The following is a 24,599-nucleotide window of genomic DNA, read 5'->3' as shown; positions in this document are numbered from 1 at the left end:
AAACAAACAGCTTACAGTAAGAAAATGTTTGTAAAAAGTAAATCAAACATTTCAATAAAAAAAGCCCTTGAACCCGACAAACAAACTCACAGCCTTTCCAAAAACCTTCGTCGTAATACTTTGATACATGAGCAACATGAGCACAGTAACAAATATGATGAGGTAAAGGGAAAGGATAAACAGGAAAAATACATTTGTGATCATCTCAGACGTCTGACTCCATCACAACTCTCACACACAGTAAAATAACTTTGGCACATTACGCCTTTCCTTTAACTCATCCAAAGTATCAGATCAGAAAATACCAGAGTGCAGTACAAACCGGTCAAGAAGAAATTACAAAAACAACATGAACATTACCTTTGACAGTTAGACTTTGATAGAATCACCCTGCCAGACAGGAAAAAATATATTTCAACAATGACAAAACATTTGTTTGAGTCTACACCCCATTTGACACTTTCCAGTTTAAAAAATAAAAAATAGTCGACATTTAAGAAAAGTTGTGATTTCTGTTAAGTAGTGGCGCATTTTGAAATTGATCTTCATCTCCAATAGAAAAAAAAAAGAACCTTAACCTGTAGAATCTTCTCCTCATCATATTATCCACATGTAATAAAACTAAGAGAAAAAAAGTCACATCTGTTTGGTACAAATACAGTGAGGTCCGTAAGAAATGCACAAACAGGATTTTGTACACAATACACATGTCTTTTTTCACTATAAAAAAGACCCCCCCCCCCCTCCCAAAAGGTATACAATCAAATCTCAGCAATGAAAAATTATTGGCTTTACGGGGAAGGAGAAAAAGAGTGGTGATGACTCAGCACTCCAGACCTAGAATCATTACTACTTTCACAGTCCAGCCACATGCTGATAACTGACAAAATAAAATTGCAAAATGGTGTGGAATGATCAACTGAAAACAAATGTTCACTCACATAAATTCCAGAAACCGACCAGACAAACAGAAGACAATCTGACTGTCTGGGGCAGGAAAAAAACAAAAAGTGTTTTTATCCCATCTACCCATCCGTTCCAAACATCCAGTCACTTGCTTGTCAATGTTTTGCATCTCAACAACCCAATTTAGATAATATAGGTTAACTCCCCAGGTGGCTGCTTTGACCCTGCCTGTCAAGGCCAATTTTAGCAGAGTGGGGTGGAGCATCCAAACTGACAAGCAGAGAAACTCCAGAGAGCCAGCTGTCAACAGTCCGCATCACCCTTATCTGATACCTGAGACTTCAGAACTCCAATCTGACTGTAAACGGACAGGAAAACAATTTACAAAATTATTGGACTATTCAGTACAAAACTATTTTTTATTTAGAAGTCACTGAAATATGTAGCTGTTAAATCTCTGAGCAAAAGTTAAAGATAAACTGATCGGAAAAGATAAGCTTACATTCAGCCAGATGGCTTTTTATTGTTAATTCACACCATTCGTTAAATTGTTTTTATAAAATGCTACAGTGTAGCTCATGAGACACGATGCTATGTATAAAAGCAGAGACTCCAAATATGAATAAAATGTCGAAAATCTTTAAAATTCACAAATTTTAAAAGTTCACCAAATAGAAAGAATTTAATTTATTTAATCAGTGCATTTTCCATCAGGTTAAAAAAATCAGAGCATATTATGTGTCATGACATGATGAAACCAGCTCTGTGTCAATTTCTGGGCATATGGAGTTACTGCTATTGTATTCTTTAAAATTGTTCATTTGACTTGCTTTTGATGAAAAATATCTAAATTTATCTTCTATAGAAATAGAAGTCAGGATATTTGTGATTGAAGGAAGTTGGGTCTGTCTGGTTTAGGAGATAAATTTAGCTGAAAAAAATGGTCATCAAAGTTTTGCGACTTCCAACGCTTGGTGGCCCTTATTTTTGTCATCTGCAAATTTACATTTTTCGAGCCTTTCATCAATTTTTTAAAGGAAAATCGTTGCAGAAATATGTTTTTAAATGGGCATAAAAGGTCTTGAGAAAAATCAATGAAAATTGCCCAATGGGCGGAAAAATGTTGGTGTCTTTGATTGCATTATTTTGACAAGCGCCTGATTTCACCACGATGCCACATGTATCTTGGTTTTCATAATAGTAAGCAAAACACATATATCGTATTAATACCGGATTAGTGATGGAACTGGAGATGAACCAATTCATGTCAGAGTTGAGAGACAAAAACAACACCTAAAGCCATTTTCATAGGACACATAATCAGTCCTAACTGTACCAGGAACCAAATCCACTTCCCTTAACTCTTTTTATCCGGGCTACGAGTATACTCGTAACGAGGACCAGTCCGGACTATGAGTATTCTCGGAACAGCGATACGGTCACGTCAAAGAAGCTAGTTCTACTTGTAATTACCAAAATACGCAAATACGGCGATGCTAGCTCTGTCTGAATATTTTAATTTTCCAATCAACAGTAGTTTCTTTGTTTTTGATGGGTGTAAAAGCTTGAAAGATGTCTCGAAAACGTACATTCACGACCGACGAAGTACTTTTTGAAGTGGTGCTGGGTTGTGAGGGGGAATGATACTAATTTGATGAAAGTGACTCTGAAATAAGAGCCGTAAATTCCGTTGTGGATGATAAGAAACAGGACTTAGACTCATCTAATAGCGATTCAGATCATGGTGAAGGGGTCAGCTGGAATTCGCGCTCGATGGGTAGGGCTAGATCTAGATCTATAAAATCCAATGGGACATCGTGGACGCAGCAAGCAGGGTCAAGTTCGAAGGTGGAATACACCTCAAAATCTACATTGTGCTATTGGTGTATTTCCTAACCACATACATTTACAAAAACTACATTCAATTTCTAACTTAACTGCCAAATTTCCTTAAAACCTTAGAGTAAACGTAAGAAATATAGCACTTTGAACTATACGCACTGACTTCCGACTTATATGGCGCGGCGGCCCCTGGACGGGTACAGAGTCCGTGGCGGTACGGCTAGGATAAAAAGAGTTAAAATGTGAGTTTGGCACAGCAACCACTAGGTCACCAAAGGCATATTCTTTGATCAAGTAATAAAAATGTTTTTGTTAAAGAGAATGCAGTTTGTGGTCTATTCAAGATATCCGAAAAGAGTTCTCAAAAATGACAGTGGCAACATCTTCTTTAGGACATTTGATACTATTCTCAGGTAGCATACACAAAGAGTTGGAGCAAAGATTATTCCAGAACAATTTCTATCTGAGGGACAAAACAAAAACTACTTATCAGCCCTGTTCAAAGCACGTACAAAAATGTGGGTGAAATGTCAAGGATACATTTTTTAGTGAGAGAACAATCTAATAGAGTACTACTATCTTTAGCTGTAATTTGATTGATAGTTTAACCATCTAAAATGGGTGTGACAAGTCATCTAAATTGTGTATGTTGACAGATGACCCTACCACCAGCTCGCCACATGGACAGATGTACAAACAGCAGCTCTAAGACTTACCTGCGGAACACCTGTGACTGGGTCAGTGTCTGCGACAGGCCCAGCTGATCCTCCCCCTCATCCTCCAGGAAGAAATCGTCCACTGGCTCCAGCACCTGGGCCTCTCGGGCCTGAAGGACCACCTCATCCAGGTCCTGACCACAGAAAGGGTCACAAGAGGAAAAGTTTTACAGAATGATCGACTACATTATTTCTCCATCATTGTAATATGGTTCTCCAAGTTTTAAAAAAATAGCTTACAACAATAAAAATCATTTTGTTTCTTCATTGGCAAGATTACTTGAATACAGAATGAACCACTTCCAAAGCAAAGCTTATAATTCTGAAGGTACCCATCAGAATCAAGGTAATGGGAAAAAAATTCAAGGCAGAATAAGAAAAACTTAAATGAATTAGAATAGATTATGGCATTTCACAGCCAGTAGTACCATGAGCCATCCCATTCAGGACATTATATACCTGTAACATTACTTACAGAACCAAGCAGTTTGAGAAATAAATTAAAATTCAAAGATCCAAAAGTTACATACTTTTATGCCACACCAGGGAGGCTAAAATTGTTTTTCTGGTCTCACCTCATCAGAGTCGAAATCCTCAAAATCATCAGCGTACTGTGCGTCATCTTCACTCTTGCCCTCTCCCCCTTCTCCAGGTTCTGGCTCATCTGTGAGATGTAGACAGGCCAGGGTTAGGTTTGGTTTGACATCAACTTCTAAAAACCCGAGTTATCTACATGACACGAAATTCAACTCCATCAGAGCAACCTTTCTCCTCCTTACAGCTGACAATTTGTCCTCTCTTCTACACATATATGTGCACATAACCATAATAATATAACTTGCACTCACAAACAGGCTCAGAGTCACATGCATAATATAAATGAACAATAATAACGTTAAGCTACATACGTACTCAGTATCTATATCGTGTTGATGGAGACATAAAAAATCCATAATCTCTAGGACAGGGCGTTAAGGTGGTTGTAAAGAGACCCTTAAGATATTCAGAAAATACAGATAAAGACATACAAAATAAACAGCATCTTCATGATGTTACATCTCACCTTCTTCAACTTCACTAGCAGAAGAGTCATCGAAATCATCAGAATACTCCGCCTCCTCTTCTTCTCGACTCGGACTCACATCTGGGGAGGCAAAAACAGTCTTGACAATGTAAATAATCCCTAGACACAATTAATTGAATTGATTTGTGATAATAGTTTCAGAATCCTTGACCTGAATAATGACATTTTCTACAACAACAGTACAACCTATTCTGTGTGTTCTGTAGCAATACACCAACATTTTGGTTAGACACAATTCTACTGCAGGAGAACACTGGTGTTTTGTGGTGTTACAATTAGGAGCTTTGCTGTTGAATACAGGAGACCCAAGTTCCACTCCCGAGAGGGGAAAAAATTTTTATTGGATATGTCAGTCTTTCTGCTGGGGATGTTGTATCCCTCAAAGCCCGCCTGAGCAGCAAGCAATCCATTTACATCTATTTGGGTACTTTTACATCAGAGACAAAAAAAAAGCATTAAACTGCATTTTGGCGATGCTGAAAGGTGAATCTTTGATAGTTTTGCGAGGGCGTAAAAATAGAAAAATCTCAATATTTTGACTTAATTGGATTGTTTGAAACGGCGACGATGTGTATATATGAAAAGATTAAGCATTATACCTCACAACCCCTCACTCCACTGTGGTTAGAGCTAGGGTGAGATTAAGCATCATAATCTTTAAGTCCCTGTTGCATTATATTTGTTAGAACATTTGTTTCCAGTTCAGAAGAGCACTCCCCCCCCCCCCCCCCAACCAGAACATCAGAGCTATCTTTCTTCCTCATAGAAAACAGTTTTTTGTTGTTGTTTTTTGAAAGAGTAAAGAGAGGCACACCAAAACATTAACGAGTAAGACAGAAAGATAGAAAGACACAGAGAGAAACAACAGAGGGAAGGAAAAGAAGCAACACAGCACACTCTACAGGTTTATCCAAAAACTTGGAGAGAAGCATCAGTGAGAAAAGTCACCTGGCTTCCGGGGCTTCGCTTTGGGCTCCAAATTCCCAGGCGGCTGGCTGGGAGCGGGGACAGAGTTGTGAACTCTCCCTGGGCCTGCTGGTTGGACTTGGATGACCGGCCGCCGGACAGGTCTGGGGCTGTGGGAGGGGGTCAGGATCTTTTGGTCACCCTGGGCCCTGCTCAGACAGATACACACGCACATGTACACATAAAGATCTTAGTGCACGCATCACATGGCCAATCTGTTACCAGGGCCCTGCTCAGACAGATACACAAACACACACATGTACACATAGAGATTTTAGTGCACACACATCACATGTCCAATCTGTTTAACCGCATCCGTACACCCTGGGGTCATTTTGTACACCCCCCCCCCCCTTCCTCCCCCGTTGTATCCTTCACATTTTAGAATACTTCTAGTACGAAGATCTCTTTGAAACTTTTAGTATAATTTCCCAAAAATCATTTTGATAGACTGCTATGCAAAGCATACGGATCGGATTAACAAGTAAATTTCCTCTTTGGAAAGTGGTGGCACAGAGTTACCCATACCGTATGGACACGAAAGTAAAACCCGACGTATGGATAGGGTTAAGTATAGATAATTTGATAAAGGCTTTGTTTCGCGAGGGTATCCCAGCACAGAAATGAGTGGCGAACCATGTATGTGGAAGTCCATTTCAGATCTGACACTTGATGATGAGGATGGTGATGATGATTAGACGTTATTCTGCTGTCTTTTCCCTTCTCCGAGGATTGAAGCAATGTCTTGTTTATTTATGAACCGTCAATTAGTACTGATTCAACAGAAAATCTGCAAACCCCTTCCCAACTCAAAGCTGAGCACTGAGCAACAAAATTAAAAGCAGCACAAGGAAAATCAGCGTTTTTTAAGCCCTCAAAGAAAATAATTTTTCAACAAAGATACATGCAAGTGGCTACTCACCCTGGAAACAGTTGATTATCTTTGCGACTTCGTATGGCACGAATACTTTCAGTGTCTGCGATGAAAGACGCCAGGTGACTTTTGACATAGGGAACATTCAAGATTGCACTTGCACTGAAAGACAAATTGCAAAGTGCATAATTAACAGAAGGCAATACACAATATCCTAATAACAGCCTTAATTTCAAACAGCTCATCATACAACATAAAGGCAAAAGGTTTCAAAACCTGAATTTAAAAAAAAGAAAAGAGTTTAGTTGAGTGGATTAAAAACAATGTCTAACATAAAATATGACAACAATAACACACTATTTGTAATGCCAAAGATAAACCACATGGGAATCAAACTCATTTCCTTCGCATACAATAGGGAAAAACCCCACAGTGTTACCAGACTCCCCCCCCCCCCCCCCAAGTAAAAGACTCTACACATACATAATAAAGATGCATCATAATGTTTAAATATACATATACTATTCTTTGCAAAATCACGGCCACCACTACCTGTGGTGCAATGTTTACATTCTTCCCCATTGTATACAGAAAATTTCAGTTCAATTCCCAAATGGGGAACATTTTGTATTGAGTGTCTCTGTCTGTTCCCTAGCATGCTGTATCCTACTCAGGCTAGATTGGTACCGACAGGTTGAATGCATGCTCATATGACCTTACACAGTTGCGATTGTCCTAAAACTCTTACTTAAAAAAGAAAAAAAAAACATGACTGGTTGAATCAAAGCAGCCTAATTCTTACATGATCTAAATTGCGTCAACAGTCGTAAAAAAAAGCTTCTACAAATGCACAAAGGTAAAGCTAACCTGGGCCTGTTCTCAGGTGTCTTGACCAATATCTGAGCAATGAGGTCGTGGATTCCCTTAGGTGCATCTGCTGGGAGAGGCTGCAAGAGAGAGACAGAAAAAATTATATAATTATGGAAAAACGTGAGAGACAGAAAGTCCTGTTCTTCCGAAAAATTCTTTTTTGCACAATTAACAGAGCATCTGTGTAGCAGGCAATGAAACTGTAGGTTCTTAAACTAAACTCAATATCTTATACTGTATCCGTGCACAATTGAACAAGGCACATGTGCATGTGTAAGAGAATACTGTGTAAAGGTGCATTGGGAGGGTAAGGGGAAGAGAGAGAGAGAGAGAGAGAGAGAGAGAGAGAGAGAGAGAGAGAGAGAGAGAGAGAGAGACAGACAGACAGACAGACAGACAGACAGACAGACAGACAGACAGACAGACAGACAGACAGACAGACAGACAGACAAAGAGAGAGAGTGCTTTGAGTTTCTTTGAGTGTCCCTGCTGAATCTCAAAAGTAGTCGACTGTTGGCTCTTCAACCTGCAGTGCAACATTATGTGACCATTTTTCCTACTCCATAGGGCTCCTTGCCTTCAGGCAGCCACAGTCCGATTTCGAAGATACTCTATATTTAGTGCAGGGGAAAAAGCAAGACAGACAAGCACAAATAACAGAAGACTACACACCTGATAATCAGCTTTGACGATGTTGAAGAACAACCCGATGAGACTCTGTCCATCGAACGGGCGACGGAGGGCGCACATCTCATACAGCAGACAACCCACAGCCTGAGAACATGATGGAGTAAGTCTCCAAATGGTTACTACACCGAAAACCAATAACATAAGAATGAGTAGCTTCTTTTGACCATCTTTTGTCGGGTGGGTTACAAAAGAACTGGAGTAAATCAATTTCCTTGCGACAGTAACATTATGAAACTTTCACAACACAATAACCTAACAAAATAAACATGAAAAATGGAAGGTCTGCTTTGTTCATCAGAGGAGGTGAAAATTCTTTACAATCATAGTGCCAAGTAAAGCATACATTCACTTCTAACAGTACAAAGTAAGGCATATCAAATCAGAAGCACAGTATGCAAAATCTCTCATTCATGTGGTGTAGTCAACAAAAGATCTTGTCACCATCTGCTCAAGGACACCACAGCGCTCACAAGGATCTGAATATCAGATAAGATTACTCACTTTTTAATTAACACACAGAAAAGAGACAAAACTCAAAATGAGAGAAAATGAGAGAAATTCAATCTACCGCCTGTCCAAATCATGTACTTGCACAATCCATTGCCAAAAACACAAAGCATTCATGGTCAGCACACAACATATTCATCAGTACAAAATGTGAGATATCATGGTGAAATCAGGCGCTCGTCAAAATAATGAAAAGGAATAAAATGTCATTTTTCTTCCCGTTTGGCAATTTTTATCAAAATTTTATTTTTTGGTTCAACACTTTTTCTGTCCATTCAAAAATAAATTTCTCTGTGGATTTTACTGAAAAATAAATGTCGATTAAAGGCACACAAAATGTAAATTTTCAGTTTCCAAGGACTCTAAAGTTACGGACATCACGAAACTTCGGCGGCCTTTTTCTGGCTAATTTTACCTCTGAAACCGGGCGACCACCACCTTCTTAAATCACATATATTACGACTTTTATTCAAGATAGACGGACATTTTTTCGTCTAAAGATCAGACAAATTAACAAGCTGAAAGATGATACCAATAACTCCATATGTCCAAAAATTAACAAGCGCCTGATTCCATTGCGACTAGACACTTATCTAAACAACACATTCAGCAGTACACAACGCATTCATTGAAGATTTCCCTTTCCTCCCTCCTTCAAAGAAAGCTAAATACAATCACTTTCAAAACATTCACACGCAGAGGATGACCCTAAAGTGACTCAGGGGCTATGGGAATGTAGCCAATGTAGCCTCACCATCTGGGGTCATGATGAGAGATAACGAAACAGCAGGCTTAAATTGTTGTGATGGCATTTGGGGGGAGGGGGTTTGGGGGAGGGCATCATGTACTGGCAATGCAGGCCAAAGCACTCGAACTCAGATGGCCGCCTGATCCAAAAAATAAAGTACTTGCAACGCATGAGTTATGCCTTCTGCTGTACCCTTTATAACATAAGAGAAGAAAATGACACCCAACCCTGCTAACAAACTAGAAATTATGAAAAAGTTCTATAAAAACCCTGGAAACCAAATCCTTCCTATAAGTAAGGTATGGTCTTCATTTCTAACAGCTTGGCCTAGTGCGCAACTTCTGGGATCACTGTGGGAAGACTAACAAACCTTACAATCTACTACAGAGTTGTGAAAAAAGACCTACCCAGATGTCTGACTTGGAATTATAGGGAATGTCTTGGCACAACTCCGGGCTCAGATAAGATGGTGTGCCCACAACAGTCTTGGCCACATCAATTGTGTTGTCCAGAATTTTGGAGATTCCAAAATCACCTAAGAAAAAAGTAAATTTGATTAATAATTTTGGAAAAAATATCTAGACATTGCACTTTCCATGTGAACAACTTGCAGTATTTTACAAGTGATTTTAAATTCTCTCAAATGAATTATGACAAATTATTAAATCAGGTGCCTTCAACAAAGTAGAATGTTAACTGAATTCAATAACAGATGTTCTGATTAATAGCAATTGTAATTTGTAAATGTTTTACGCCCCAAGCGACACAATTTGGATCATACACTGCTTTGACCCAGCCAATCAGGGCCAATCCACACTAAGAGAGATACAATGTTTCAGCAAACAGATGGAGATACTCAATAAGAAAAAACTTTCCCACACTGGAATCGAATTCATGCCTTCTCCGTGCAATGGTGAAGTGTTTAACTGCTACACCATAGACTCTCTGAACTAGGGTATACTTCATGCTCTTCAGTTAAATACTGAAAATAAATCCTTCCAAAAAAAACCACAGTCATAGAACTAGTAAAAATGTTGCAAATCAAGACCTTTACCGTTATGACACATTTAAAAAATCCTCATCCTGACTTTAAAAACAGTCAATGGTAAGTTACATCTTTAAAGTCAGAGTTACTTCAAATTGCTGTAAGGGAGTGTATGTCATACAACAGGGTTTATTTCTTCATTTGGTTCAAAACCAACCATCTTGGGCCAAATTCTATCCAAAGACCTCCACATAAACCAATCTGTTTCAAGCCTCATAAATCATCACTTTTGGCACTATCAAATAGAGAAGTATTACAAGAGCCATAAACATTTCACAAGGTACTATCAAAACCATTTTTCTACCATTCTGTGAAGTTAAATCTGCTCCACTATTACTAGTTAGTGTGAAATTAGTCATTCAGATGCACCAGACTTCCTCTCCCCCCTCCAGCTCAGCAATGCCAGGTCAAAATTATGAATCTGTCAGTTGAAAGTCCATTCTCTGACAAGGATTACCAAAACTTCAACACCAACACACATACACATATTAACAAAGGTACTCAACTGTGCAACATGGTGACAGAAAAATACTTCATGTGTTTCGCATACTGAAAGTGTTCAAATCGGATATAACCACAGAGAAACTATTTCCAATTTGTATGAGATCCATAGATGTCTATAAATAAATGGAAGGGGTTGACCTCAGAAAATGCAAATCATAAATGGCCATGTAAACAGCCTAAAAGCTAATTTGTCTATAAAATTAAAAATAGTAGCAGGTTTGTACCTGATTTCCGACTCCAAAAGGGTATAACCAAAGACGATATCTATTTCATTGTAAATTTCAGAATGATTGGTGGTCAAATAAAGTCTGAAGGCCTGATTTTTTTAAACGCAACTTTTAAAACATTGCATTAGATATTACAGTGAAGGAACTAAAGAGATTACTTCTAGTAGAGGTTTTACAGCGCTCACAACAGCATAAGGTCATTTGAGTGCCAGAAGATTAGAGGTGTTACAAGAGAGTAACCACACCAGAGCACCCACCAACCACCCACAACTAAAGACAAACATAGGTTTAGTTACCAAGTTTGACAACATTCCTCTTGTTCAAAAAGACATTCTCTGCCTTGAGATCTCTGAGAAAGAAAAAAAAAACAATACTCAAGCGGGGACAAAAAAGAAGGGGAAAAATTATAAAATAAAGAGGAAAATGCTCATTATAACAGCAAAGAAGACAAGTCTGTCTATGAATGTTATGCTGTAATAGGCAAAACCAAGACCTGCCAAGCCCTTGATGATCAAAATTGGGGCATGTAGTCAATGTAACTCCAGCAGATTAACACTGACTGCTGCTATTCCCCTCCACTTCTCCCCCCCCCCCCCAAAAAAAAAAAACCCCACCAAATAAACAAACTGCCAGTGAACTCTTAAGAATGGACGCAAATATGTGCAGTTGCATTTAAAGAAGGGAATCTGTTGGTTTTTTAAATTATCACTACTAGCATAACATGAAAAACTGTGCATTTCTTTATCCTTTCCACACAATGATAAAAACAAATGGCTGAAAAAGGAGGGAAAATTTTCAGTACAGATACTTTTTATTTGTTTACCATAAGCCTTACGGCATGGTCTTGGCATGAAGATGAAACTGTGCATTTTTTTTATCCCTCTATGTTCCCGCCTCCATAAAAGCATTCCAAAAATGCAATGTACACATGAAAGAAAAGACAAAGATCAAGTTCAACCCAAGGAGCCATGAAAGTTTATTGTCACAAATACAGGATCTATTTGTCTGTCTGCAGTTGTTTTTTTTTATTGAGTTCTATGGAAAACTGATCAGGGTCTTTTGGAAAGCAATAACAACCTGCAAAAATCAAGTTATATGTGGGTACTTTGCAAGTCTGTAAATGTCATAAGAAAATATTGAAAAGTTGCACTGAAAAAAAATCCCCACAAAGGGCACAAAAGTGGGCATCAGTCTTCTGTGACAAGTATTAGAAATGAAACAAAATTATAAGGCAAGAAGGAAAAATAAAACTATCCATGATGTGCATCATTTTTTAACAAGTAAACACCAAACTACAATCTATGTAAAAAAAATCATACAAAATCAAACCCAAAACTCAATCATTCCGAAAGTCAGTGAACTTTTCATTAATTGTAATACTAGCTACAAAGATAAAGTTCAAAAATAAAAAAAGATGCATTAGATTAAATCATACTGCTAGCTAAAACGAGATGTTCATCAAAACTTGTTAAAAAGAACAATAAATTTAAGTCCCACAACCAGTCCAAATACCTAAATAAAAAAACATAAATCGAGACGAAAAGTGAAAATCAAATATATAACAAACAGAAGGAGGCCGTACCTGTGTAGGATGTGTTTAGAGTGCATGTACTGGACAGCCATCACAATTTGGATGAACCACTGGACATGTGAAGAGATCAAAACAAGTGCAAAAAATGAAAAAACCTTCTTCGTCTGGTTCATAACATGAATTGACAAGTCAGTTGTTGTTTTCAGGTCTCTGTCAGAATGGTCAAAATGCCTGTTACTTATTTCGTATCCTAAATATGAAATGATTTTGTTTCGAGTACTAAAAACAAACTCCAAATACTGAGACATGTCAACTTTTGCTCAAGTCATGATGTTGACTAAGGCATGCACTGGTTGTTTTTTTTCAAGTCCTCTCAAAACAAAAGAAAAATGACTTCGGCTATTCTGTTATGAACACAGTGTCTTACTCACAGTAATACTGCTGATAACAATGGTCATAAAATTGCAAAAATTCTTTCAAAAAAAGAAACATAGTCATCAACTGTTCATGTAAATAAGGGGTTACAAACTGAACCCCCCCCCCCCCCCCCCCCCCCCCCCAATATAACAAACATTTGTGATATCACAAAAACAAACACAATTAAAGTCCCAAGATCACCATAGTTGGTAACAGGTATCTCAAAGCTACAAAAAGCATACTTTCTAACAAGGATTGCACTATCAATTCTACGTATTAGCTTTGCTCAAAAGTTTGAAATATAATTTTTTTAAACATTAGTGATATTGTAATATTATCTTAACTAACTCCCCCCTCCTTCCTCCCTTTCCCACAACCTTTCACTTAAAACCTAGTAGGAATGTGAAATTTAAGAAGCCTTGGGTCTATTACATACCAGTCCCATCAACTCATTTCCAAAGAACTGAAACCTCAGCATGCAAGGTTTGGAAAGTGCTGAATTCAAAGACAGAGTACAAACGGCTAAAACACATAGATCTACCTGCATGATCTGCTTCTCCGAGAAATTGAGACAGTTCTGGGGGGGTAAAAATTACAAAATTAACACAGGATCTGAATACAGTGGGGCTCATGCTTTCTCATTCTCCACTTTTTTTTTTATCTTCAACTTTTCTTTTTCACATTTATCATAACTATTATTATTATCAAAGTCATGACTTTCGTTACCATTATCGTTTCAATAACATCAGATCATTCCAGATGACAGGTCTAAAAACTTCCACAAATGACAAGCTCCGATTTATTACTTTGCATGTTAGCACAATCATCATATTTATTACCATACTAGAGTTCAAAGCCTCAGAGAGACAAACTTACTCAAAGACAGAGCAAACACCCAAAAGTTAAAATTTTGAGTGCTCTATCAATATAGCTATAAATGATTTAGTTGCAAAGAATTCATGGACATCAAGATAATCTTCTATGCTTTCACAGATTACACAGCAATATCCCATAAAAGTCTTCTGAAACGTCTGACCAGAAATCTTCAAGCTATATTTTTCAGTCATCATTCAAAATGTTCCTTACCTGTGAGGCATCTTGGATCTTCTCTGAGATGGTCCCTCCATCACAGTAATCCTGTCAGGAAACCAGCGAAAAATGTTCAGTGAAATCATGAAGCTTGTTATACCTCTTCAGGTTAAAAGAACAGAGGCTCAACATTCTGTCACCTCAGAACTATTTTGACCAAAGAGTACTTAAACTAAAAAGAGTACTTTAGATTAAATAGTTTTGAGATGACGATTTGTCCATATCTACAAAGCGTGTTCGCTCAAGATTGCTTTTTATTAACCCTTTCAATAACCAAGGGATCTCCACGGCTGTTATAGATCAGTGCGTAGTAAAATGTGACAGGTTGAAAGTAGTGTCGGGAGTGTGTTACTAGCTTGATTTATTTTATCAAATACAGTTCCCACAAGATAATGTCTGAAGAAAATATTTATATATTATTATATTCACAGAGAGTCTACCCGTAAAAATAAAGTATTTCGTCTGCAAGGGAGACCATGATAATATCCTGAAGTCTGGCACTAAAAATGTTTGGGCAAAGTCTATTGAATAACGCCTGTGGATCCAAACAACATCAAAGCTGTGTTGTTGTTTTTTATGATAACCACAGACAAACTTTTTGTTCAATACAGCAGTCATCAATAAACACACTGAAAATAATTATGGGACTTAGTCCCGGACAACACCCCCCCCCTCCCCCCGCAACAGAAAAGGGGCTAAAGGTTGTTTGTGCAGGCAATTTTCCTTACACAGTGGAGTCTGCTGAAAACAAGACTTGATCTGCGGCAAAACCAGATTTTATTCAATTTAGTCTTTTTGGTGGGGGGGGGTTAGAGAGGTTGCCCACATCAGGGTTCCCTTTCGTCACAAAGAAAAAATGTCCAGGTTTTCTCCCAGTTTCCCCTCTTACCATTTTCAAAACGATTATTTTAAGACTGTCGAGATCTGTTTTTCTAACTTATACACCGCGAAGGTGGGGATGGGTTGGGAAAGCCGAACGGCATATGAATTTTTTAAAATCAGAATCAGGGGTGTCCCGGATTGAAAACAAAAGAAGAAAGAAACAACGATTCTGCCAAATAAGTAACGAAGGGCGGCCTTTTGAATTCCTGGCTTTCTCCCGGTTGTTTTCATTTTCAGTGTCCTCTTAACCAGGAAATCTGACAATCAAATTCATGGCTTTTTCCTGTTTTCCCTCTTTCAGGTTACCACTATATGTTACGACCTTTAGAACAGTAAGACTCACCAGAATGAGACAGACACAGTCCAGTGTAGGATCCACAAAAGATTCGTGGAACAAAACGATGTGAGGGTGCTTCAGCTGGGACAAGATGCTGAAACAGAGAGAGAACACAATGTATCCAAGGACATCACACACGGTTACTTCTACTTCTTCGCTCTCTGTACAACAACATGTCTCAATACTTCAGTCTCAATTCCGAACAAAATTCTGCTTGGATCTATACATCTTTCAATTTAATATGAAACATTTTATCATTAAAAAATCGGTAATAAACTAATTTTTGCTGGTTCATCTCTGAATTTTACAACTTGCAGAACACAAAAAGGCATTTTCAAGGCAGGTGCCATATGAAGAATTGCAGTGGCTGATTTCTTTGCTTGACTGAAACCTCTGTTGACGGACTGGCAAGACAGAAATCTAGACAGAAGTAGAAGCAGGTGTAGACAGAAAGACAGACAGACAGACAGACAGACAGACAGACAGACAGACAGACAGACAGACAGACAGACAGACAGACAGACAGACAGACAGAGACACACCCACACAAACACACACACACATACATTTGTATTTTGTCATATATAGTTATACAGTGCTTGAAAATCATTTTTTTAATTTAAATTATTAATGCATTCCCTCAATATTAAAAAAGCATTTGAAATAAGCTTTCTCCAAATGAGATTCTATATATGAAGGGTTTCATGACATACCTAAAAATATGCCAAAATCAATTTTTTGAGTTTATACCCTTGATGGAATCACAATGGAAGTAGGAAGGTGGAAATAATATTATTTTTTCCCAAAAGGCTTTACAACCCATTGAAAACGTAATCTAAATCTCCTGTTTTGTTACAAACTGTGATATACGAGTCTGCAAATTTTCGTCACATTGCGATATATCCTCTCGACCAATCAGAGCATCTAAATAAATAAGGATTTCCCGGTGATGCTCCCATTCGTTGTTAAGGATGACGACAAAGTGCAAAACAGCTGATTTGGATTCGAGTCGACTCGACTGTGATTAAAACTTTTAATAACAGTTAGTAGTTTATCCAAGAGAACAATCATAAATACATTCGATTTCAGCCCAGAAGACGTGAGCCTGACCACTGAGAGTTGGGGTAGGGGTGGGGGGTGGGGGGGGGGGGGTAGGAGTAAGCGAGTAGACAAAGAAAATTATAGCAAATAAGTCTCTAATATAAGCGCGATCGCCATTCAAGTAGTAGTGGCAAGATTCCCGATGTTGTTTACTTTTGATTTTAGGCGGAATTTACTTCATTTAATGAAGTTATTGTTACCAGATGAATATATGCCGTTTTGTGAAAAGAGCCATCAATGGATATATTGCATTTTGTCAAAAAAGGGAATATAAAGTGTTGTCTACTGTTCATGAATTTAAGAACGGATTTCAAATTTTTTGCATGAGGATACCTTTCAATGTTGTCTATTTAGTGAAATAAATCAAAATATCTGTGCATCAACAGGATGAGTCCAAATCTGCAAATATCTCAGCTTGGCTAAAATGGGCATATATTGCGTGTTTTGTCATGAAACCCTTCATATATATAAGGAGAACAACTCACCTTGCTTCTTTCAGCACTGCCTCCCTAGTTCTTGTTCTTTTCCTTTCATCAACCTCGATTTTCTTCAATGCAAAAAGCCTTAAAAATAAAGAAATAACCTCTGTTTAAAACTGATATATATATATATAAGAGCTCTTTTCTTTTTGCAAGTGTTTAACGTGCTCACAACAGCAGAAAGGTTATAAACTTATAACAATAAGCACTCTTACATTCCCTACTAAGGATAAGAGTTTCAAGAACAACATCTGGTTTCTACAATGGTGCAAAGAAAACATTTTTAAAGACTGTATTTAAAAGCAAACTTTTTTCTTCTTCTTTCATCAAAGGGACTCATTGACGAAAATTGTTTATAAATCCGTTCAATATCTTAACAATTTTTTATTTCTTACTTTTCCTTGTTTTTTTCATACAGAGCCATATCTGGGGAAAATATTCTGTTCCAATTTGTTTGCATAGTAGAAGAAGTTAATTAAACTTTTGCATGAAAAAATAAGAAATACATACTGTAACTGATGCTACGGGGTATTCCTTTGACAATACAATGAAGTGAATTGAAACTGTGCCACAATTGTTTAAGGAACCAACAAACCACAGAAAAAGAAACACAAGAACTTACTTCTTGGTAGACACCTGCTTGACTAGATATACAGCCCCATGCGCACCAAATCCTAAACGTTTTATGATCTCGTACCGATCCATTTCAAGCTCACTCAAAACTTCCAGTCACACCTGAAATGATCAATCACAATTAGTCAGCTCATAATTCTCCAAACAACACAACAACTGGAAATTCTCAATGGGACTTCTAAAACTTCCCGTTCAGAACAGACTGAGACAACAGAGGAATTCAAAGCCTAAGTCAGAGTTGATATAGAATCCACCATCTTAATTCTAAGGAAATACCACAGAAGTCAACAAGAAATACTGTCAGTAACATATAACTAATCTAAAATTATAAATTCAAGTCACAGGGCCCTGACAAGATGGAATCTGAATATTGGTGCCAAACCCTGACCATCCCCAGAACCAAATAAAAGTGAATTTCTCATGGGGCGACTATGGTCCTACTAGACAACCACAGTAAAACAGTTGAACCCCACCCCCTTATTGGAGATTTTCTTTAAAAAATTATCCATAATTTCTACAGCATGGTGGTTTAGTGGCCATATTAGTGTTTGACAGGCAAAACTGTATCAGTTTGGCCTCTGAAAGTAGAGCATCTGCATGCAAGAGTAAAATTAAAAGTTTAGGGTGATATGTTTTAAAGAGATATTATATTCATGAGGTCCAAGATAGAAGTTCAAGTTTGAAGTACGATGTAGTGCCAATTTTCTCAGACTAAACTTTATCTAATCACTAATCTAAAGTGATGTGACTATTCGGACTCCGAGTCCGGTTAGACAAAAATTATATTCTGACTCTGAATTGAGTCCAGCATGACATCCATTCCGAATTCCGACCCTTGTTCCTAAATATTTCCAGCATTTATGAAACATTTTTTATAATGATAACAGTCGAGACGTGAGCTTTAATATCCAGTTACTAAATCTATCTAAATTGACCCTCCCTGCATCATTGGTATGAACATGAACAGAAAAACCAAGTTGAGTTGACCTTGCCGGGGGCAAGTTAATTATGTCGACCAATGAGATTGCGTGTAGCGATCATGCACTCGCGGCTTGCTGGGGGAAGAGGTGTTGGGAAGAGGCCACGGTTGTCGATTTTGTGCAATGTGATTTTTTTTTAAATTAAGTACAGAAAAAAACTATAACACACACAACAAAATGAAATTAAACATATCAAAAGGCAAATGGTGGTGGAAGTAATGATGATGCTGTAGTGGTGGTGGAAAGACCCTGAGTTGTTGATTACCGCATACTTAGACACTGCCATTGCGCAATGAGAGGGCAGTCTTTTGACTTTTGACACAATTACACAGTCCTAGTTGGTAATTCTAGTTCTAGTTCTGGTTTTACTTAAAATACCCCGACGATAGTTATATTCTTAACTCATTCGCTACATATTATTTTCGGCTTGTAGACGAACTTTTTTCGGGAGGGCGAAATGAGATGATGACTAGTGCGCAGTTCACAGGTCTTGGGGGCCATAAATTCAAATAAATATCAACATATTATATACCAACATTTTCAGTATGGTTTGTAGAATACATCTGTATTGTTTATTTGAGTATTTTTCAACTTTGGTTCCTGTAAGAGGTGATTATGCAACACAATTGTGATTGGCTGCGGATAAAATTTGAAAACAAAAAATTTATAATCTCAGATGAAACTCAAAAAATATGTTTGCACCTAGTCAAATTATACATCAAAATAACCATAACTGTATATAGAACAGGAAAATATTGAAAAATGAGCAGTTATTTACATACATTCCATAATATTTATACATTTGGATCGTAACCTCCGATATTGAAAAAAAATAATTTTGAAAATAATTTTGAAAAAAGGATCCCAAACAGAAAAAAACACTCCTATCTTATATGGAATTATTCAGAATTGCATTTGGAATAAACCTATACATGTTTTGGGTGGTACTTTTGAGTAAATTCACCAAAAAGTAGTGATTTTGGGGAGAAAAAAATATTTTGACTATTTAGATCTAGGCCTAGATCTAGCACTCAAAAATATTGATTTCTCAATTACAGTGCACTGGCAATTTGAGTCTAGTAGTATCAATATTATAAGAAGAGTCCTACACTTCTTTAGTGAGCAAAATAATGATACATTTTGTTGTGTAAAAGCACAAAGACTGGTGTCTGGCTATAATTTGGGCTTCGCGATAAAACAATGTCGCATAAACTTCGAAATCCTGTTTCAAAACTGAATCAAAACTTCCGATTTTCGGTGGAAACACTTGACCCGGAAGTCAACTTTATATTATGACCTTTATTTTAACATGGATATGTGGATTGAAATAGAAACCAAGCTAAAATTGAACGTCAGTTCTCGATCCGCCGGGGGCGGCTTAGCGTACTGACGGCACTCTAGCCGCGCCGCCCCCCACGGCTCGGCGTAGCGAATGAGTTAAGGCTTAAACCCCCTTACACTCACATAAAACTCAATTAAAAGCTGAGTCCGAATAAATAAAACATTTTTTTCAGACCCGAGTTAGAATAGATGAAACCCATATTCGGACTCGAATCCGAACAGATAAAAAATCTAGTCGGACTCGAGTCCAAATAGAGCTGGTCAATCTAAAGACGAAAGAAGGGAAAGACTTCTGGAACTAACCACCACTCCAACAAACACAATAAAGAAGAGACATGAAGAGACTTAAAACCATAAGATGGGACATAACAAGATGGTTCACTCAGCCAAAATAGTGTCCGCAGAAGTCTGCGCAATGGCTCAGAAGGCGCTGCAGTCTTTGTTTTGAAGCTCTCTTTCGTTTCTCCACAAGAAGAATAGGAATAGCCATAGCACCCCCTTGAGAGCACAATCAACTGCTGTTCAGCAGTTTGGGTTCGTTCAGAGCAGAGTTTTAGGTTTTTTCATATCTTAATGACCTCTCGCCTCTCATTCTAAAGTCAAGTTAAACAAAGAAAACAGTCGCCTCCTCCTCCAGAAGAGGTTTTTTGTCAGCATAACCATTTTTAAAAAGCTTTCTTCCGAAATTTGAATTCTTATTTATTAAAAAACTTGTCGGTTTCACTTTGATTTTTTCACACAAGAAGGGTTACAACTCTGTTTGCAAAGGGTGCGCATTTGTGAAGAGGGCGCCACGGAATTTTGAGGACACTTTTTTAATTGGCTCAAAGAGAGGAGTGTTCACCCTCTTGTTACGTAGCCTCCTTAGACTCTTTGCCCAGACTTAACCTAACCTCTAACCCTCTATCTCTATTTCGTGGTAAAGCCAAAGGCAAAGGCCTGTAGTACAGTCTATTCTCTAGTTGTGGCAGAGGTCACTCCTTGCGGCCGGAATTCCTCCTACAATTCACAAATAGAATATACAGTAGTCTCCGCGTAAGATCCCACCGCTTACAATCCCCGTTCGATAAAGATTCCGCTGTTTTAAGAAAACAGAATTTTTACTATACAAAAGTCACCCCTAAGATCCCGCTCCGATTCACTCTGAAGGTCTACATTTGGCTATGATCCCGCATTTCAGATCAAAATTTGCGGAACAAAAACCCGAGCGGGCACAGCCAATCAACCAAGAGTGAAAAGTTGAGATCAATAAACTGTCTGTTGCGTCAAAGATCAGCCACTATCGTGAAAGTGATCACATACACGTTGAAAACTCGATGAAGCGACAATGTTTGCCCCAGACAGGATCCCACCGATGTGGGAACTGACCGACACGTTAGTTTTCCCCACGCATCGCACTCACACCCGAGCTCTCCCCCTACACTTGCATCACTCGCTGGGTTGGTAGGGCCTACACGTTCGCTCCAGGATAATATGTGCTCATTATAGGATAATATGTGAAAAATGGCACGCCTCATGCCACTATGCACTGTGATAGGTCATCAAGGTTAACCACTCTTTGCTCGCCAGGCATCATAAACCCACCCAGGGGTCACGTCAGTTCCTTTTAGACTAGAGTGGAGGGAGACCATTTTCATTTTACCGATTGTGAGCATGGGTCACCGTAGATTCTTCCCTGGGTTCGTCGGTTGAGATCCCGGTTCGTCTAAGATCCCGCATTTCCTTGCTCCCGAGAACCGGGATCTTAGGTGGAGACTACTACTGTAGTCTGTAGTGTAGTAAGGAGTAAAAAAGTAAGGCCAAAAGCAACAACAAAGTAGCTTACTTTAACCCTCGTCCTGCGGGAGCCGGCTTTATGTAGCCCGATAAGCCTATTTCGGCACCTCGCCTACAAGCCTATTTCGGCACCTCGCCTACGTTCTGGTCCTGAATCAGCATCGCGCATCATCTATCTTACGTGTCATTCGGGTCCCGAGTCGAATCCCCATTCACGCAGGTCAAGTGTGTGTGCGTCAGTCTGCTTGAGTTTGTGTGCGTTTGTGGCCTTCTATTAGAATCGCCTGCGTTGGTTCGTAATCGAAGCATACGTCTCATTCAAAACATGCCAAGTTGGTAGCTCTAGATGTTCGTCCAATGAAATTATAGAAAAAATTGACCCACTTAGACATGAGGAGCTCGAAAGGATAGTCAGGAAACAAGACTTCTATTTTTCTATACAAAATATTTCAAATGAGCTTGAAGGTTTTGTATATGAAATGATAAAAAATATATTTATAAGCTTGTTTGATAGTTTTGAATACCATTGTGCAGAGATACAAAGAACAATTTGAGTGTAAAACATTAGGAAATTGACCTAAATTATCCCCTTTCGAACCTCAGGTCATTCATAACAACAAGAACGTCCAGAAAGATAATTCGAATGGGCGTAACTACTCGTAATGTCTTATCAGCTTGTGAGAGGGGGTTATTCATGTCATGTGTTGGTAACACTTTATAAATAGAAAGCTATGAAAGATAGAGCGTTATTTTCATGGCCACCTCTATTCTCATCCCGGGTGAGAAAAGCGCGGCGAGTCTTTTGGCTATTCTCACCCGGTGTGCGTTCACCGTTTATAATAGCCTAGATCTAGGCCAACCAATTTTGCGTTCACCTTAAACCACAGAATTCTACACTGTGATAACAGAAAAATTGTAGAATTCTGTGCTGTGAACAAACGTTCCATTACTACTGTTAGCCTTTATCTAGCGTACAATTTTGTCATTGGGCAGTGGAGAGAGAGAGAGAGAGAGAGAAAGAGAGAGAGGAGTAGCGCGAAAACTTCCGGGCAAAACAAAATGGCGACCCGCGTAGTTCGGCTTGATTCGAAAAGTTTAATAACAGTAGCATCTTTGTAGACGACCAAATTAATTTACTTTTGTGTTTTAACATCATTTTTAAACTTTGTTTTGGTCAATTTGATCGTCCACACCGATAGACAGTATTCAGAAAGAGACAGAGAGAGAGAAGAGGGGAGGAATAGATCTTGCGAGAACTTCCGGGCAAAACAAAATGGCGACCCCGTAGTTCGGCTCGATTCGAAAAGTGAAATAGCCATAGCATCTTTGTAGTCTATAAAATTAGCTTACTTTTGTGCTAAAACGTAATTTTTTCTTTGCCTTTATCCATTTGATCATCCACATCGATAGAAAGTATTCCGAAATTAGGAAAAACAGGTCTTGTTTCACACCGGGTGAGAATAGCTTACGTTGGCAAGTCTCACCCTGGGTGAGAAAACTCTCACCCCGGGTGAGAATAGCCACTTCCTATTTTCATCATCGGTTAACACACTCACACGGCATTCATGGCGAAAACACACGTTTCCCGGAGCGCGCGTGCGCTGTACACCAACAGTACACACTAAGTGACCCCGGCGGCCTGCCCGGCACGTCTGACGTAATCGGTTGCTGAAAGATGCATATCTGGGCACAGACGCAGGATAAGAGTTAACTTTAAAATCGAAGTGGCTAGCCGTACTTAGATCTAGGTTTGGCCCAATCGACTCAAGCCTGTTAAGTACACAGGTCTCATTATAGGTCTAGATCTAGTAATTATTCAGGTTCAAATACACGCAAGTCAGTAAGGCACCTTTTGGTTTTGTCTGAAATACAAATACTTTAGGCATTGCAAACTAAAAATTTCATTTACAATTCAGCCATCAATATTAAGTACGGCTAGCCTGACAGTCTAGCTGTCCTTAAGTACGGCTAGCCTGGCTGTCTTCCCGTACTTAAGTACGGCTAGACAAGAAGTCTAGCCGTACTTATCTTAGGCCCTATTAACATTAGAAAACAGGTTTAAAAGACATGCACTGTCATTAAGGCCCCTGGTTTCGTCTCAAACACAAATACTTTAGGTACTGCACACTAAAAATGTATATTTACGATTCAGTAGGCCTATTTTTTGTAAATAGGTCAGTCTAGCCATCATATTAAGAATAAGTACGGCTAGACCGCGAGTCTAGCCGTACTTAAGTACAGTCTAGCCGTCAGTAAGTACGGCTAGCCTCTTCCCTTTAAAATAGTCTACTTTCTGGCCGTGACAAAAAGGAGTGGATCTACATTCAGAGTTAACAAAGGAAGGATGTCGTGTTTAATTAAGGAAGGTAAATTTTTTTTAAAGGCTAAAAAAAGTCAAACACTAACAAGTACAATAACAAGGACGAAGGCCTTCTAAGTTCTTCTACCCAAACTAAACTAAACGACGAGGACTTACATAAACATTATGAATGTTGGTAGGGTTGTTTCTCCAGTCAACTGTAAATATGAAAAATAAAGAAACCCTGATAATACTGGTACGATAGATCTAGATTAGTTGGTCCAGTACAGGCTCAGGAAATTTCACATTCTTCGCCTTCCACAGTCATGTTTACAAACATCCTACAGATTCTTCCGCTTTCATTCCCATTGTCGTAAAATACTTGAAAATTGAAAATTACAGAACTCGACTATGAAAATGGCAGCAGCAAAGAGCAAATCAGTTTGGAGAAATGCAAGGAGTTTAGAACTTTTAATCTCCTTGGAGAAATGTTAAGTTTTGCAAAATTCATCAGATTCTTTCTAATAAACAATTGAATCTAAGTTAATGGAAAAAATGCTAATAAATTTCAGTTTTAGTTAGAGGGGTGAACCCATTTGCAAAAGAGGAGTTTTGCCCATAAAGTCAGAAAGACCGAAAAAGAATCGAGCAAGAGATTTTTTTCGATACTGCTGCAAAAATATGAAATAGCCTGCCTTCATCCATGTACTGGCTGTTAAAAAAGAGGAGTGATGAGGACAATGTTTCTGAAATTT

At 38.4% G+C, this 24,599-nt stretch overlaps 1 protein-coding gene across 1 annotated transcript; it reads right to left on the bottom strand.

Moving 5' to 3' along the window:
• Window positions 1–266: 266 nt before the first annotated feature.
• On the bottom strand, window positions 267–24,205 carry LOC101851811 (serine/threonine-protein kinase Nek6). The gene is made up of 17 exons (XM_005102855.3): window positions 24,022–24,205; window positions 17,438–17,550; window positions 16,822–16,899; window positions 15,242–15,329; window positions 14,014–14,064; window positions 13,469–13,504; window positions 12,562–12,620; window positions 11,276–11,328; window positions 9,611–9,738; window positions 7,931–8,032; window positions 7,256–7,335; window positions 6,437–6,550; window positions 5,497–5,663; window positions 4,528–4,608; window positions 4,040–4,128; window positions 3,465–3,598; window positions 267–1,264 (listed from the first exon to the last, which is right to left on the bottom strand). The coding sequence occupies exons 2-17, from the start codon at window positions 17,518–17,520 to the stop codon at window positions 1,210–1,212; spliced, it is 1,398 nt and encodes a 465-aa protein (XP_005102912.1). The 5' UTR covers window positions 17,521–17,550; window positions 24,022–24,205; the 3' UTR covers window positions 267–1,209.
• Between the last annotated feature and the right edge of the window lie 394 nt (window positions 24,206–24,599).

The sequence above is a fragment of the Aplysia californica genome, unplaced genomic scaffold (assembly GCF_000002075.1).
Source record: "Aplysia californica isolate F4 #8 unplaced genomic scaffold, AplCal3.0 scaffold00345, whole genome shotgun sequence".
In the NCBI taxonomy this organism is placed as follows: Eukaryota; Metazoa; Mollusca; class Gastropoda; order Aplysiida; family Aplysiidae; genus Aplysia; species Aplysia californica.
Note: the sequence above shows the minus strand (reverse complement) of the source record. Positions and strands in the feature narration are given on the sequence as shown.